The 18,593-nt window shown below is 34.2% G+C and overlaps 1 protein-coding gene across 2 annotated transcripts; it reads left to right on the top strand.

The window, feature by feature from the left end:
- Positions 1-6,555: 6,555 nt before the first annotated feature.
- On the top strand, positions 6,556-18,183 carry LOC103495429 (uncharacterized). 2 transcript variants are annotated; one of them, XM_008456990.3, is made up of 10 exons: positions 6,556-6,855; positions 7,475-7,691; positions 8,337-8,462; positions 8,546-8,698; positions 9,646-9,775; positions 9,971-10,012; positions 13,811-14,101; positions 14,204-14,246; positions 17,280-17,357; positions 17,818-18,183. In XM_008456990.3, exons 1-10 carry the CDS (start codon positions 6,776-6,778, stop codon positions 17,885-17,887), a joined length of 1,230 nt encoding a protein of 409 aa, XP_008455212.2. In that variant the 5' UTR covers positions 6,556-6,775; the 3' UTR covers positions 17,888-18,183. The 2 variants fall into 2 exon arrangements, with proteins under 2 accessions (XP_008455212.2, XP_050940074.1); XM_051084117.1 differs by lacking the exon at positions 17,818-18,183 and having other exon boundaries at positions 6,633-6,855; positions 13,811-14,120; positions 17,280-17,360.
- Positions 18,184-18,593: the final 410 nt, after the last annotated feature.

Raw genomic sequence — 18,593 nt, 5'->3', positions numbered from 1 at the left:
TTCTTATATTTCTAATGACATTTTAGTATCAGAGAACAACTTGGAAACTCAAACAAATTTCAAACGTCTCCCTATTTCCAACCTTTTCTTATTCAAAGGATTTTGAACCAATCCTATTTTCTTGCACACGAATTTGCTAATTTGATAATACATTTCTTTTAACATTAGCACCACCTTTAACATGCCGACATGATTGACAGCAAGTGCAATGCTACTCCTATGAATATTAGAGCAGTAATAATCTCCTTACTCGTGATTGTAACCAACTATTGTTGCATATTAGGAGCTTGCAACACTTTAACCTGCTAGAACTCAGCTAGCCAATTTTTACATGCATCAAAGGTCAGCTCATCCGCAAGCAGTAAAAGGGGTGTTTCACACTGTCTGAAAGAACATAATTTCACTTGGCTTTAAGATTTTATCTTGACGTTTATTATTTGGAAGCTGTTCAGACTACTTATCCTGTCGATGGAACAAGTACAAGTAGAACTTTGTTGTTTTCTTGTATCTAGTTTGGTTTCTTGGAGTTCCTCAAAGCCAAAAGCTCTGACAAATTGAGTGTTCAAATGTATACTATTGAATAGATAATGTGGCTTCTGAAATTGTGTGGATACAATCACATGTGGATTGAGCGCTTCATCATGCATTCTCCTTACTTCCATCTAACTACTCTGTGACAATATTAACACTCAAAGGCACAACCATACAACCTACCGAACAAATCCTGTTGAAGTAAGGTTGTGATGGAGAGTCTGATTAAAACTTAGAAACTGACTATGTCTCCCCTCCCCTTTCAAAAAGAAAAAGAAAGAACGAACCACAAGTTGAAGACTTTTTTATATTCTCTGTACATCAACTTGCATATATAATGACTTAGACTTTAATCCTCAAGAGTTTTAAAGCTTAAAAACCAAGCTCAATTTGCTTCTAGTACAATGTTGTTGAGGGGATGTTAGAATCCATTATTTTGGATTGTTTATTATTTCCATTTAGTTTGTTACTCTGTTACTCTCTTCCTTTCATTGGTTTACACATGGCTTCTACCTTTATTCCTTTGTAGCTATTTAATCCACTGCTTCCTTTAGTTGATAGCAAATTTAGCATATTGAACTTTATTTTCTCTCAACAATATTCTCTACAACTTTTCTTTAGTTTTTACTATCCTCATAATGGGTGGTACCACAGTGAAAATGGCTTGCTAGATGTATACTATCTGATTTTCCTATGTGATTACATAAATAACCTTGAGTTGTCTGTTTTACATTCTCTTCTTGAAAATTTACCTACCAAATTTCTTGATTATCTGATTATGAAATCATCTCTTGATGTTGGTCGGTGAGTTGGATGGTGACATATGTCGACCATCATGATATAGGTTAAAAGACCGTAAAGTAATGGATTCAAGCTATGGTGGACACTTGTATGATTTTAAGTGCATTTGGAGTTTGATATTGGGAATATTAAAAGTGGCTATGATAGAATCTTAACTGATGTATGTATTTGGTAAAACATGAGCTTTTGTGGCAATAAATGCAATAAAGTTAGATGATGAATGTCCCACAAGAGTAACTAAAGTACGTGCAAGCTAGTCGACCATTCACGAAAAAATAGCCACGACTAAAACATGTTGTTGAAGTGGTAAATGAAAAATGTGATTCTTTTAACATGTGTTTTCAAATAAAAACGAAGCTTTGAGAAAAATAAAAGAATATACAAGGACACACAAAATATAGTTAAATAAAAGAATATACAAGGACACACAAATCATTTTGTTATATTTGAAAATAGCCTTATAAATCAACTTAAGTATTTTATTTTAGCTAAATTATAAAAATACCTCTTTTGCTTTGTATTTTATTTCAACACTTCAATATTTTTCTAAAGCTTTAATTTTTGCCCTCCTTAACCTTACGAATAAACTCATTACAAGTTTAGGGACATAAATCGGAATTTGAAATGATGTAGCAGTTAACTAGAACATTGTGTTGACCTAAATTTCTGTTCATCCACACGTCATTTTAAGTCTCAAATTTTGTTTGAATTTTTAAAGAACTTTTACACTTATCTTACATGCTCAAACCAAGACATTAATTATCTTAGGCATTTAAAATTTAAACATTCAAATCTCATATATTTAATATTTATATCCATAAAACAATTTATATGATCCAAACAACTCTTTAATGATAGTTTCAAACTTATGAAATTTCAGCAGCAATATTATAATTTTAAAAATTATAAAAGTATTTTTTAAACAAATACAAATGTTCGAAGTTATTTATTATAACTTAAATAAATACTTCTTTTTCCGTTCATACTTGAAAGGTAAGTTGAGCTTGCATGTCATGTGAAGTCAAAAGTTGGTAATTTGATAGAGGAGTCTTCGCACGACTCATGATAATGTTGAGACAACAAACCCCAAATAACTCAATGTAATCGACTTTTACTTCGAGGCTATCTAGTTGGGATGTAATCAGATTGTTGAAAATTGAAATGTAAAAGGTAATCTTAGAAATATAGATTTAATTGGGTAGACTCTCACCATCATTTGAATTAAAGTTGAATGAGAGATAAATTTGTTTCGTAAACATAATCAGGTAACATGAGAGGGTTATATAGACATAATCAATTAACTACTCTTAATCTTTAGGGTTGAAACCAAAGTGTAGTTTAAGAATTCTTTTTCTTTTTTAATTGAATTTTGCAAAATGGTTTTTTTGGATACAATACTTAAAATGCATTTTGTTTTATTATTAGTCGACCATTCTTTTCACCAAAATAAATCGCACATCTTTTAGTTGTCAAATACTCAAAGAAACTCCCATTATTTCTTTTCATAAAAGCAGTACCAACCTCGATAATAAATTTAAATTATATAAAAGACTTTCAAATAAAATGGATAGCTCAATGATAACTGATATATATTCATTTCTATAAGGCCGTAATAGATATAGAAGGCCTCTAAAACTATACCCGTATAAATTTTTATCATTTAAAAACACTTGAATATGAATTATTAGGTATCCCCTACTAAATGCATGTTTCTCTTAGTAGATAGAATGGTCGGCTTTTTTTCTTTTTCTAGTCAATCCTAAAATACTCAATAACATCAAATACAGATAATAACTTTTTACTTCAAATTCAAACAATAAAATGTAATACGAACAAGGATACATAATTACGTGGCAGTCAATCTTTTAAGTTTTGGAATATCAAAATTGATTAATGAATTTTGAAAAAGAATTACAAGAAGAAGGGAATAATGAAAATGATTTGGTAACAAATAAAACAAAAAAGATTCTAGAAAAGAGGATTTGGGTATCAACAAATATTGTCATTTTTATTATCAAAGCTAAGTGTAAATATGCCAACCAAGTAAGAATAATATTACTTGTCAAAAAGAGTAGTTGGTATAAGCATATGTTCCCACTCCCACTTGCACCCAAAAAAGAACATCCACTACCAAATATTTTCTTCTCTTTGGTAATTTTAATTTTAGTGTATATGTCTTTCTAAGATTGTATGTTTTTTTTTTTCTAATTTTATTGTTTCTTTTTTGTGTGATATGTTTTCATTTTACTTTGTAATATAATATTGGTTCAAAAAAGCTAAAGGAATATCATCATATCATGATTATTCAGAAATCTAATGAGGTTAGAAGAAAAACAAGATCAAAAGGCTAAGAGATTAAAAGAACTAGGTCTCGTTTTACATTTTTGTGTATCAAAATCATCATAAACGATCCTCAGTGTCACATTTACTTTTGTTCTAGCTTGTTCCACAATTTACTTGCAAACATTTGACTATGAGCAACGATCATATACTTGAGGCAAACATTCACTTTCCAAATCAAGCATTTCATACAGAGAAAACACAAGTACATATATATATTATCAAGCTTCACTATTAGCTAACTCGAAAAGGAGGATTGTCATCCTAACCATATAGATTATATTGATAATGACTTCGATAAAAAGAAATGTAAAGTACTTCTTTGGAATTCAAAAAAGACAATGTCCTCATTGACCAGAGTATAAGAAACGATACAAAAACAAGGTAGAAAGAAAGCAACCCTTTTTGTTCGAAGTCTCGCCTTAAATTTGAGTTTGTTATTGTTTTAAGTTAATAGACTAAAATTTATTGATAACTTATCCTTATTTCCAATGGTGAAACAATTTCATCTAAATTTATGCGTTTTTTCCTTGGTCGAGTTTAAGCATAATACTTAGACCCAACATTTCATTTCAATGCAATATGGTTTATTTGAAGATTGTAGAGCAAAAAAAATTAGTGGAAGAAGAAAGCAAACAAAATGTGTTGTTACATTTTTTACATTTAACGACAGAGTTCTAATTGAGTTAAAAGAAAGAGATTTTAATAAACTTTGGTTGTATTCCTCAATAGAACGTTTAACACACACTCGGTTTTAATTGTTATTTACAATGAACATTAAATTATCAAAGTCTATTTTTTTTAGTATAAGTAATGATAATATATTTCTTTCGATGTACACAACTTCAACATCAGAATAAGAATTTTAGCTTTCTCTAATTATCTCTTTATATTAAGATTAATTGGTGAAAAGAAATGTGTTATTAGCTGTGGAGTTTTGAGCCCAATCTTCGATACAGAGTGGTTTGAGCTACACATTGTTTTAGTTGAGTTGTTGTATCGTGGCAAGGGAACAAGTTAGATAAATATTTGTTGCACTGGTGGTTGATATATATATCTATAAAGAGATACAACACACACCGCAGAGGACTTGAATATCCTTGAAATTTACCGTTGAGATATTTGTGCCTCAACCTGATTGTTTACGTATTTGTTTTCTCAATATTAATTTCATTTAAAACTATTTTTCAAATCTCTCATTAAAGTGCACTTTTTTAAATATGAAAAACAAAATAAACACAAGAAAAACCGAGTATATGTTTTGTCTTATCTTATTTCTTTTTAGATAGACATGACCATGATATTTCCATCAAAATTTTGACAAAAGGAATTTCATTTCCCCTCTCATTTTGAGAAATTTTTTTAGAACTTTTAAAATTTGAGGAAGTTTGATTTTTTTTCTTAAGGAATTAGTTATGTTTAATTCAAGTTTTTTCAATGTTATAATGATCTTCATTACGTACAATTGTATAGTTTCATATGTGTATGTAATTTCCAATAAGAATGGTACATTTTTATTGTACTATCTTTCTTTTAATTTCCAAAATTTCTCGGTTTTTAGGTTTATTTTCAATCTAAAACTTTCGTTTCTAAAGAAATTTAATCTGAAAAAATATAACAAAAAATCTATTTATTATTAACTTTGTTTTTAGCAAATTCTAGATTGAAAGACTCATCTAACCTTCACCTACCTTCAACAGTGAATTTGTAATTTTGAGGAAGAAAGACGACCTACAAAACAAAGAAGAAGAACACATTGATGTGGTGCCTGCAATAAAATCTCCAATGTTAAGTGAACAAGCAACAAAGAGTCGAAGCAAGTTAAAAGTCGAAAGAACTTACTTTATGTTGGTCTGTTAGGAAACTTTTAGCATTACATTAGTATAGAAATTTTTTTATGCTACCTCTCTTCATTGTTGCCCACGTAAGCGATTATTATTTATTGTGTGTGGTCTACACAATAATTATTTAATAAATTTGTAAATCATTTAATGACGTGTCAAATAATCAATTAATGTAGCATTTATACTTTTTATAGTGAAGTTAGACTAAGGGCCTTACTCATCCTTTTAGGATCTTTTATCATTTTAAAAACATGATGCTCAATGATTGAACCAAATCACCACTATAATGAGGAACATGCATGTTGGGCTCAACCTCGCCCTAGGTGGGCTAGTGTGAGCCAAGTACATGTTGGCATGGACCTCAACCTCCAAAGCCGTGGCGAGCCAATTGGCAATACAATGACCTAGTTAACCTCCCTTTCCATAATTCTAATGAACTCTCATGGGCCAATTCTCTACTGATCTTAGTTTTAACTAAGCTCATTCAAACTTTTAATTGAATTTTCACATCATTTCACTTTAAAATAGAATTAATGTGAGCTTTGTTTCTCGTAAAATTCAAAACATTAATTTTCACTTCATTTCATCTTGAAATATTTCTAAACTTCGCAATTATTTTTCTCCATTTCCTTTTTAACTCGCACATTGACATGCATACATTTATTGACAATGTACATATAAATGTTGTCTTATTTTATAAAATGATAATTGAAAATGGTAAATTGTAATCCAATTAAGTCACGGTCAACTTAACACTTGCTATTACAATTTTTATAAGTCCATTAGAGATTGTAAAGTAATGTAATTCAAAATACATGTTGGATTAAGCATTTTGGACTTGATTTCTAATATAAAATTCATTTCATTCAAACATTTTTCATTGTTTTCTTATATTTCAGCTTTCTAGACAACTCCTGTGAACTAATTTTTATGAAATTTTCATCATCGTCGATATTTGATAAAATCGAGACTTCAATATTATAGATTAATTGATTTTTTTTCTTAGAAACAATATCGATATTTCCAACCTTACAAAAATCAAAATTTTCCTATGAATTCTGAAAAGGGAAAGAGGAAAAAAAAAAAAGAAAAAGAAAAACAGTAATTTGAGACTGACATTTCGGTGCGCAAAATATTTTGAATGTTAAATTTCCAATTTCTCGCCTTTTGCATCGGCACATAGAAATACAAGAATTTGTTAACTCACCGCGAACTACTTCTCTCAGTTGCTTTGCTGATTCTGTTCGTTCGGTGATTCTATGGAGGACAATCCTTCGCGCCCCAATCTCAAGCGCCGTTTCTTTGAAGACGAAGATGACGATTCCCTCAAACCCACTGCGTAATTTCCCACTTTCTGCTCTCTTTCAACCTCCTAACCATTCTTCTTTCTCCTCTTTTTTTGTTTTTCCTTCTAATTATTGGAATTCCATTATACCCTTTAATCAATTTGTTACTTTCTGTGCTCTTGTAGCTCCTAATTTCCCTAATGTTTTTTTTTTTCATTTCTCGATTTATGTGTCTGACTGCAATTTTCATTGTGCTTTTAATTGCTTAGCTTAGAAAAGGAACTATAGTTCGAGTCAGCTTGTTGGTTGTATGATTCATTCAGGGGCGGAGGAATGAGGTTCCCCTTACTTTGTCTTAAATTCTATGAAATCAAAATTTTCCAGCTAATTTGCTCCTTAATTTGTAAAACTGAAAAAATATGTTCTAAAGATTAGAATGTAAAATTTTATATCTATGGGGTGAGCGATGTTTCTTGAAAATTTGCAATTTGCTGATCATGTATCTCCTTTTCTCTGAGCATCTAATTGGAGCATAACTGGATGTCTTTTACTTGTGTGCTTCTAAACAGAACTCCCTTGGTTCAGTATCATGATTATTCAGCTTATTCATTTATTGCATCTGTATAAAGGGGTCTTTTCCCTCTCACCAACCATGGAATTTTATTTGTTCAGCCAAAAGCGAGTTAGGTTTCCAAAGGGTAAGAAGTTGAAATCTGGAGATGCATTTTTGGATAAAGGGAAAGCTGAAGAAACCCCAGATGATTTAACAGACCCGCGACTTGCTGCCAAAGAGCGTGCAAAGCGACGGAATCAAATGACTGCTGACCTCTTTAGTGAAGAGAATAGAGGCCTCGTAAATGACATATCAGCAGCTGAAGTGACTTATGAAGTAAGATTTAGTTTCACTCGTGTTCTTAACCTGGTGCTTTTCATGCTTACGCCAACCTGTGAATTACGTTTTTTTTTCCACAGAACTAGTAAGAATTTTGCCTAAGTTGTAGGTCCGCATAATTGCATTGTTTTGTTTCTTACTTTTATCCACCTAATATTGTTTTGAACTTTTTACCATTGTTATTGATTGAATCTTCCTTCTAGTCCTGTCATCCACCCTCTTCATTGAGGAGAAATATTTCTATTGGACACCGTGAGTCTTGTTTACAGTTTGTGTGTAATTTTCCTAATTTGTCAATGCTTTTATGTTTCAATTGAGATTCAATTTTGTTCAAAAATATCATTCTTTAATCTCTGGTGTCCTGCTCATTGCCGTCACTGGTTGGTTTCTTTATCAACTGGTGAAGAATGTGCATTTTCTTGTCTTGTCAATTTTTTTAATATCAAAATATCGTTCTTTAATCTTTGGCCTTTGAAGTGAATGTTTCCAATCTCTCTCTCTCTCTCTCTCTCTCTCTCTCTCTCTCTCTCTCTCTCTCTCTCTCTCTCTCTCTCTCTCTCTCTCTCTCTAAGGTTCAAGTTAAATGGAAGGAGAGCTACTAATGTGTCTCTCTCCCCCTTAAACATTTTCCCCTATTGACAGGAAAATGAGAACTTTGATGCTGATGGAATTCAATTGGAACCTTTCAATTTAGACAAAGAGAGGGAAGAAGGTTATTTTGATGCTGCTGGTAATTTTGTTGAATATGTTAATGATAAAGAAATCAAGGTAAGGATAGCTGTATGATTTTCCATGCCCTTCTTGAAATAGATACTCTACTAGTTTGTTAAGGCAGTTTACTTACCCTTCAGGATGCATGGCTTGATAGTGTTGACATTGATCCAAAATATACTGGGAAAAGCTCTATAGTAATAAATAACGAAGATGATGTCCAAGAGCTATCTTCTGAAGAAGTTGGAAAAATAAAGAGACGTATTGCTGATGTGCTTGAGCCAGGTGAAACGGTAAGCTCAAAATCTTGAATATGTTTTCTGAATTTACTTTGTAATGAACTTTTTGTTCCCAATCTAAGGGATATTCCTGGACTAATGAAAACACTTTTTAGACTTTCGTTGGGATGGCTATGTTTATGGGAGCAAACTCCATGAAAGCCACATAAGTAAATATATGACTTACAGAAAAGTGATCCTAAAGTCGTTACTTCAACCACTTTTTTTTTCCGAGTATGAAGCACATTGGGATACAATAGCCTTATGAAGTTTTGAGCATTGGTGCCTAGCAGGAGTAGGAGAAGGAGAAGAAGAAAGTGGCTGCTTTTTGTGTGAATTGCACCCCCCCCCCCCCCCACACACACACACACAAAGCCTACTACTAAGCATGAGATATCGAAGAATTAAAGAAATGAGAGCTTTTTTTTTTTAACTAAGATGGTACTAGGAGAAATCAGAGTGTAGACCAATATGAAGAATTTATGGTCCTTCAACAAACTTATGGTTACAAGGAAGGAGCTACTGTCTACTTTTCTAGAAATTGGGTGTGTCTTCGTGTCAGTGTCCTTGTTTCCTAACTCCTTTCTTATAAGTGGGAGTTCGATAGGTTTGTTACTTTTGTAGGACACTTCTTCTTACAAGAACTTTTTTGTTAGTCATGATTTATACTTGCACATTCATTAATGACAATAGAAGCAATTTCTATCGTCTGTTTAAAAAAAAAAAGTTAAATATCTTCCTAGCAATAGCATCAAGTTGCTATAGATTTTTTTAATTTTATAAATAGACAAACCCTTTCAAAAGGGAAAAATAAATACAGAAATAAACATATGTTATGTGCTCCTTTATGCAAAGCCTTATCCTTATGTTCCATTTTTCAATATTCCATTTGCTTTTCAGATAAAACTTTTGGAGAGAGGTGTTTGCTGAGACCTATATATAAGTTATTCTACTGGTGACAGGTTCTTCAAGCTTTGAGAAGGTTGAAAGGAAATTCCAAAGACAGGAAGGAGAAGATGTCAGCTGAGATAAAGCATATATTTGACAAGTTAACAGAAGATGCTATGAAACTTATGGATAATGGTGAATACAGTTAAGTATGTTGCTTTGTCGGGTTTAATTCTTTGGACTGAGCATTCCTCGATTATGCTATTTATGTTATTGTGATGGTCCTTCGAAAATGCTTTATTTAATAAGTATTACCTTTTTCTATTTTTGGATTTTTGTAGGAAATCACGTTTTGTTGGCAACTATGCTTTGCTTATTGTTCAAACTTTCGTTATGCAGATGTTTATCATGAAAAACAAGAGGTTTTTGAGCGTGAGGCAGGTTAGCATTCTGTTTGGTTTTATTCATATGAATTGAAGAGCCAAAATAGTTTCTCCTCTGTGCATTTGCTTTGAAGGGCACATCGTCCAATTTCTTAATTGAGACCATTTTATTTAATATATTTTACTGACAAGTAACAGTTGCATGCAGAACTCATCGATTATACTATTCTGGTTGAAAAAACTTTGTCAAGTGATCAGAAGCTAGTGGTTAATGCAAATTTTTGTTTACCTGAGAATTTCCTAATTATTTTTCGGGTTTTAGATTCCTTTTCTTTTTTCTTTTCAGAAGTCATTTGGATTGTAACAAATCTTGAGTCTATAAGGTATTGCTAGGAAAGCATTGTATGGTAGATGAGATAAGCTACTGAGTTATTTAGCATCCTTCAGAGTGAAGAAAATCTGAAAGCAACTCAACCTTTTAATACTTTCTTTTATTTATAGTTTCTTATTACCACTTACTTCTTCTTTGATTGTACTAGCTCACAAACTATTAGTACGAGTTGTATTGTTTTCTTTAAGTTCTCCATTGTTATAGTTTTATTTTGGATATGATGACGATGCTAAGGGGGTGTCAACCTAGTCGAGATGTCTAAGAGCACTTGTTGATCCTAAATCTCCTTTTTTTCTTTTATAATCTCCTGTACTTTGAGCATTTGTCTCATTTCATTATCTTAATGAAGAGGCTTTTTTCTTGTTAAAAAAAATTATTATTCCCTTAAGAAATCAAGTGATTCAAAGAGCTAGAAAGTGACCAGTATTGCCCGTAATACTCCTCTGGCGGCAATTTACAAATAGAGTGTTCTTCCTTCCCATAGTTAAACCTTGTTTTTTTGGCTAGGCAGCGTCCCAAGTTGTGTTTCTTACAACTCTTACACAATGGCTTGTAATGACCATTGACTTGCTAGCAACTGCTAACTTTGGTCTTGAGTTTGACTCGTCCTATCTTGGGTACACTGATCCCACTTTGTTCTTGAGTTTTGTTTGATCAAATGCCTTCTTCTGACACGAGGAAAATGCTTGATCTTGAGGGTGCTTTGGGCTTGGTTGTCAATTAGTTTTGCTATTTGTAGGGTTGTGAATTGCGATATAATTTCTGAGGAAAGTGAGCAACCAAAAATGTCCCAAACGTCAACTCTCAAGCCCATGACAAAGCAAGCGATTTTCTTGTCTTTTTGTACCTGCTAAACCTGAAGTAAAACGAGAAGAGTCATGTGAATTCTCTTCCATAAGTAGGGCGACAAGTCCGTTGTGCTACTTATGAAAGGGAGACCGTTGTGCTACTTATGAAAGGGAGACGACTCTCCCATTTTGATCCGAGTTTAGTGCATATCGAGGACAAGAAGATTGATTGCTTCGTCATGGGCTTGAGAGCCGACATTTGTTGTGGCTGCTTCCTTTCCTCCATACTATGCCACAGCCCTATGAAGCAATTGAGGAGTATAGGTCGAAGAATTTGGAGGGTGTTTTGTTAGAATTTAACTTTGAGAAAGCGGACCATGTGGATTGGGATTTTCTAGATAGAGTGGTGACGAAGAAAGGTTTCGATTATAAATGGATAATGTGGACGTGGGGTGTGTTAGAAATGTGAAGTATTCCATTCTCACCAATGGATCTCCAAAAGGGTCGATTCAAGCATCTAGGGGTTTAAGACAAGGGGATCCTTTGTCCCCACTTCTGTTCGTACTTGTTGTGAATGTCTTAAGTCAGATGATAAGTAAATGAGTCAAAGGAAACATTATTAAGCCTTTTAAGATTGGCAAAAATGAAGTTGTCTTATCGCACCTTCAATTTGCTGATGATACAATGTTACTTTGTTTTGAAAAAGAGGAGTCTTTCCATATCCTCAACCATATGATTGCATTCTTTGAAGAAATGTCAGGGCTAAAAATCAATAGAAGCAAGTACACTATTTTTTGTATTAATTCTGACCATGCAAAGTTACAGAGGTCAGCGGAGGTGTTTGATTGTGAGGTTGATTCTTTCTTGTCTTTTTACCTAGGGCTCCCTATAAGGGTAATTTGAGAGTTGTGTCCTTTTGGAATCCTATCTGTGAGAAAATTTGTAAGAGGTTGGCGGTATGGAAGAAAGGGTTCTTCTCTAAAGTTGGTAGATTAACTCTCATTAGATCTGTGCTAAGTGGTACCCCCCCAGCTTATTATCTTTCGCTATTCAGGGCCCCTTGCTTGATGTGTAAGAGCATTGAAAAGTACATGATAAATTTTCTATGTGAAGGGGTGGATGAAGGTCATGACTCCTATCTGGTGAGTTGGGAGGTAGTAGGGCATCCTATGAGACAGGAGGGATTAGGGATTGGTAATCTTAGAATCCGCAATAGAGCTTTGAACTCGATTCTTTATGGCATAGGATTATTGTGAGTAAGCATGGTTCTCATCCTTTTGAATGGACAACGAAAGAGGTTAAAAGGCACTTTCTGAAATTCTTGGAAGGATATTTCTTTTGAGCTCCCTACCTTTTCACGGTTTACTTGTTGTTTTGTGGGGGATGGTAAGGAAACTTACTTTAGGAGGACCAGTGGGTGGGGGGAGAATTCCTTTGTTTGATTTGTTTGCATCAGTATCATTTATCCTCTTCCAAAAATTGTACTATTTAGGATCTTTTGGTGAGATCGGAGAATTCTGTGTCTTTTTCTTTATGGTTTCGTTGTAATTTGACCAATAGGGAAACAATGGACGTGGCCTCTTTTCTTTCTTTCCTTGAGGGGTGCTATTTTAGGGAGGGGAGAAGGATGTTCGTGTTTGGAACCCCAATCCTAGTTGGGAATTCACTTGTAAGTCTCTTTTTAGTCTGTTGTTAGATCCATCTCTCTCTAAGGAATTGGTTTTTGATGTGGTCTAGAGGACTAAGGTTCCTATGAAAGTTAGGTTCTTTATCTAGCAAGTCTTGCTTGGTTGGGTTAATACCGCTGATAGGCTTGTTAGGAGGAGAACTTCGTTTGGCCTTTTTGTTGCATGCTTTATCGAAACCCGAAGGAAGATCTTGACCTTTTTTTTTTTGGAGTTCCAGTTTACGAGGGCCGTGTGGAGCTCTTCCCTGCAGGGGTTCAGTGTTAGCTTTGCTGGTAAGCGAAGTATCAGAGTGATGATCAAGGAGTTCCTCCTCCATCCGCCCTTCAGGGACAAAGGGGGTTTTTTATGGCATGCCTGGGTGTGTGTTGTTGTTTGGGATATTGGGGCGAGAGAAATGATCGGATTTTTCAGTAGGGAGAGGAGGCATAGTGAGATTTGGTCTATGGTTAGATTTTACATGGCTCTTTTGGCTTCGATTTCGAAGAACTTTTGTGACTATTCCATAGGCAATATTTTACTCACTTGGTCCCCCTTTCTTTAATGGGGTTGTATTGTTGGGCTGGTTTTTTTGTATGCTCTTGTATTCTTCCTAAAATGCCTCTGAAATCGAGCACTTACTTCAGTCATAAAAGGAAGTTTGATCAAACAAACTCGAGCGAATTATTGTATCCAAGATAGGATGAGCCAAGCTCCAGATCAAAGGTGGCAACTGAAACACTGACAGATTAATGGGTGTGACAAGCCATTGTGTTGGAATTGCGTGAAGCACCAGTAGAGTTTGTTAACTGTTATTAACTTATATAACAAAATTTTCCCCCTACAAGCTATGTCATCGGTGTGACTCTTGAGCGTGCATCAATTTTTATTATTTAAGTTAGAATAATGAACTCTCATTTTGCACATGAATACTCAATTGTTGGACCTCTGTAGAATGTTCTTTAACGAGAAAAAAAAATCTCCCTGCTAACTCCTATATCCTCGATTTTCAGAAGGATATGAGACATTAGCTCGGGCTAAGGAAGGATCATCCTTGAGCTTGCATCATGGAAATTCTGACGCCAACAAGGGAAATGGTTTGTTGTCTGATGTTCAAAATCCTGGTGTGGGCTCATTATTCACCAATCAACCCGAAGTTGAAATCACTAGCAGTGGAACTGATACATATGATATGTTTGCTGACGAAGACGAGCATGCAGATCCATCTTCTAATGAAAATTTAGTTGCTGATGCCAATGGAGTCGATCAACAATTTCCCAGTAACCTTAACCCTAATTCTGAGAGTACGCCTTTCCATCCCATGTAAATGACTAAGGAAGTTGCACTTAATTTCTTTAATTAGTATATTCCCGAATGACTTTTCTTGTTTATTGTTTGGCCTGCAGGTGAAGCTTCACAGAATGACTATGTTTATGATGAATCCTCAGGGTAAGGCCATCTCCCCACTCTTATGGATTCAGGGGTCATAATTGAATCTCTCCGTTTCTGCTGTTTATTTATTTGGTGGTGAAATTGTTGATTTCTTGAGTACGGGACATTCTGACAGGAATGTTAAATCTCCTATTTGTTTTTAAATGCAAGGAGGGTGTGTGGAACGTAGGCCTAGACTCACCAGTAGAGTAGGTAATGGGCAATGGTTAGACTTAAAGGGGCTAAATAGTCTTTCTAATATTAGCAGCAGCGCCACATACTAGAGTTTGTTAGCAGGGGGAGTTGGGAGTACTAAAAGACTATGCTGAAGTTACTGAAGAGTTGGAGCAAATGAAAATTTCTTTGAATAATGAGAAATTTAATTAGTCAAATCTATATAATTTCAAATTCTCCCTCAGTCTTTTACTCCAATCTCTTTTGAAGTTTTTAGTCTGCAATCTTCACCTGTTTTTGGGCTTCTTGTTGAGAGATTTTAAGTTCATTTTGTTCTTAGTTTTCTATTGTTTGCTCAGGGTTTCGTTTGTGTTCAATTTATCTGTACATTTGTTTGTGATCGCTCGTTTCACTCTTAGTATAATTCTGTTGTACTTTGAGCATTAGCCTCTTTCATTAAAACTTTTAATAAAGAGGCTCGTCTTCATTTCAAAAAAGATAACCAAATTCCAATCTTTCAAGGTGGTGAGGAATGAATTATGTAAGGTCATCATCCCATTGTCCTTGAAACTGGGTTATCCTTTAAGAAAAAAAAAAGGAAAGGAAAAACAAAAGAAAAACCGGGGAGTCAGTTTCTTGTTTTTAAGTCTTGCCAGAAATGGAGAAGGCTCAAACGGACTAACAGGGGAGTGTGACCAGGTTATATTTGAGACATTTAGATGAAGGAGGAATTGAAGAAGCATACATCTCTCAACATTAAGGTGATGGAAAAGAAGGGGAAAATATCAAACTGGAGTTGCAGATCCTATTCCTATGAGGGTGCAGAGAAGGATGAAGTACGATATTACTTATTACTCCATGGAGGCAGTAAGGTGAAACTTGATTTCAGAATTGCGTAAATGATGGTTTGGTGATTGATGAAAAAATAGAAGGGGAAGCAGTAGAAGTATTGACAAGTTATACACTGAAGTAGTGACTAAGCTGTTTGATGAGATGGGACATCACTTCCATAACTGCATTGGAATTGGTAGTTTTGATAGAAGAAAAAAAGAAAAATCACTTTTGGTAAAAGGGATCTGGAGTGAGTAAATTAAAATTATGAAAGTTGCAAGAATAGGCTAGGTGTGAGGAGGAGAGGTTAGCAAGTTGAGTGTGATGGTCAAAGAAGAGACCTAGTCTGGGGACTCCTCGGTGAGGATTATGGGTTGTGGTTTGGGAGGAGTGGTCATGATTTTTGGATTTTTAAACTAGAATCATTTCATTATGTTTGATTTAGCCAGAATGAGAAGATATATTGTTGTCATAAGCTTGGTGCGAAATGTTGTAGCTTCGTTTCAAGATGTAAGCCCTTCATTTTTGGTGCGAGTTCATGCTAACAGTTAATGATGACATAAATAAATCCAAAAAAAATTTCTCTAAAAGTCTTGGCTTGAACAAATCAATTACTTATAGTTACTTATATCCATTAAATTGTTGCTAAAAATATTAGGTATTTTAAGACTTGATTATTTAAACTAGTAAATTATATAGGATTTAGGGAATGAAAGCAACTCAAAAAGAAGACCAATGATGTGTAGTATTAATTAGGTAGCTAGGATTGAATCCCTTGACACTACACGGACCCCAGCAAACCTCAAAAAACGGCCTTTCCCATAAGCTGTTCCCTTGATACTCTGAAAGCTACAATTGAAAGCAACTAAAAACGAAGATGAAGGATGTGTAGTATGAGTTAGATAGTGGTGGTGATCCCTGTGAGGATTCTGTGTGTTGAGAGATTGGTGAGTGGTTGAGTTTGTCCATATATATAAATGTATATTTAATGTTTCCTTGTTTCTAGTATTTTTCACAATTAATGTTAAAATTTGCTCTAGTAAGAGCCTTTCGGAAACTTGGGTGGTGGTGCAGTTAGCTAGCGCATAGGTCTCATATAGAGCCTTCTGGAAGGTATTCATACTTCCATAATCAATAGAAGGCCCAGGCGCCAATGTATTAAGAGACTAGGGGGCAGATGCCCCCTCAAATGGTGACGTTCTACATTAAGCTCAGTTTCAAGTGCCCCGAAAGATTAAAAAAATTCACTGATCGAATATGTTGCCGTATTGAATTTAACAGTAGAGAGATGGCATTCAATGTTCAGTAAGCACATGTCATAATTGGAAATGCTCCTTTTGTGAGGCCCCTGTGAGAAGTAATCTGCAAGTTTTGATGGCCCCTTATAGGTTTTATGGCTTATAAGTTGTAATTTACTGATCATGAGGTATGCATTAAGGTTTCCTATTCATGTGACTTAAAGGTGGTTGTGTTTAACTGTCTTCTTTGCTATTCTATGGAGCTCTAGCAAAAATTGCTGTTTCTATATGCCCTTTAGCATTGTTGGTGCGCATATGCCCTGTCTTTAGTCCACAACAAACAGCCAATTCTTTGATTTAGTGGCATGGTCATTTGGTTAAGGATTTTAAAATTTTGGTTGTGAAATTGATATGAATAGGCCAATAGTGGATTTACTTGGAAAAATTGGGAAGAGGGAGGATAGCTGCCATTAGTTTATTCTTTGGCGACGTACTTGTAGTTTGTTAGTAGATACTACTGGAGTAGGCAGGGTACAAGAGGTTTCGAGGAAGGTGAGAACCGGTAATCTAGGAGAGTCCAAGCCTCTCAAATGTTTGGTACTATTGTAACTCCTATAAGTATAACTAAATATAAAATATAATACTCTGTAGTCTGTTTGTTTAAGTATTTTATCTGACATCCTTTCTTCCTCTATTTCCCTTTTATAGAAATGACAAGACTGTCTCTCTTGAAAAAATACATTAGAAACTCGTCTTACTATTTGTATGTTTTTTATTGTCTATAAGGTCGTTTGAATTTTATCTTCAGGTATTATTACAGTAGCAGTTTGGGGTATTATTATGATCCATCTACGGGACTCTTTTGTTCTGCTACGTCTGGACGATGGTAGTGTACTCATCCTTGTAACTTTTTTACTTTAATTGTAATCTTGCAACTTAACTTATTTTATATATGGCTGGAAACATTGAAGTTGTTTGGTTGATTCTGCTGGCATAACGGCTTGAAACTTTTATTCTGCTAGTATTGCTTGCTTCTCAGAGTAGGGTATTAGGGCTAGGAATCTAAAAAATTGTTTGTTTGGTTATTTTTGTTTATATCTTGGCTTGATAATACCCAGAAATGTATCTGCTCGTTGTTTCAGTTCCAACATATCTTTTCATTTTGCCATTCTAATTTTAGACTGAACCAACCAAAATAATTGACATGAGGAAATTAAATTGTTCGATCAGCCAAGAATAATTGACAAGGCAAACGGCTAGTTTTGGGATACAAAATATCTCTAGACTCGATCGTTGAGAATTGGATAATGTTGAAGTGATGATGACTTCTTTTTTTTTTCTTTTAGGTACTCTTATAATGAGGAGACTGGCGCATATGATGAACTCCATGAAGCTTCTGCCCCTAATGCCAATTGAGAAATGATGAAGATCTGATGGAGGGAACTGTACAGAATACTGAACTGAACAACAAATTGGAAGATGTGGTAATGGGTAAGGTTACAGTTGTCTTTGTACTTTTCACTTTTTTTTTCTTGGAATATCATTGTAAGTTATGTTCTACAATTGCTGTTTGATTTTGTTATTACTTCACTGAATTCTATCAATGGAGTCACTTAGCATGGGAAGGTGGCCAAATGCAACTTTCTTTAGGCTGGATTTTGTATTTTAAAGACTTAGTTCTATCTCTATAAAACAGGGCAATTACTTGTTTCCTTCTCCGGACTTCTATACTTTCATCTGTTTGGTTCTTGAATTTTTTTAACATAATCAAATCAAGCCTAGGGGGATTATATTCGGGATTTGTTCTACCAAAATCATACTATGTACTTGATTTGGTTATTTGTGTGTACTCAATATTAGAGGCAATGATATGCTTTTTAGAGGAGATATGATTTAAGAAGAATTAGATGGTTTATTCCGGCTGCTTTGTCAAAATGCTCAATACTTTCTATTATACCCTGCATTGTTAAAATTATTTTTTATATATGTTTTGTAAATAAAGTATATGCTATATGTTGTATAGATTGTGTTTATAAAAACTAGCATATTCAATACGCTTGTTGTATATACGTTTTATGAAAATTTTAATTTGGTCACAAAAATTACTCCAAGGGGATTTATC

This window comes from Cucumis melo, chromosome 1 (assembly GCF_025177605.1).
Source record: "Cucumis melo cultivar AY chromosome 1, USDA_Cmelo_AY_1.0, whole genome shotgun sequence".
Taxonomy (NCBI): domain Eukaryota; kingdom Viridiplantae; phylum Streptophyta; class Magnoliopsida; order Cucurbitales; family Cucurbitaceae; genus Cucumis; species Cucumis melo.
The sequence above is the reverse complement of the archived record's forward strand: the minus strand, read 5'-3'. Positions and strand labels throughout refer to the sequence as shown.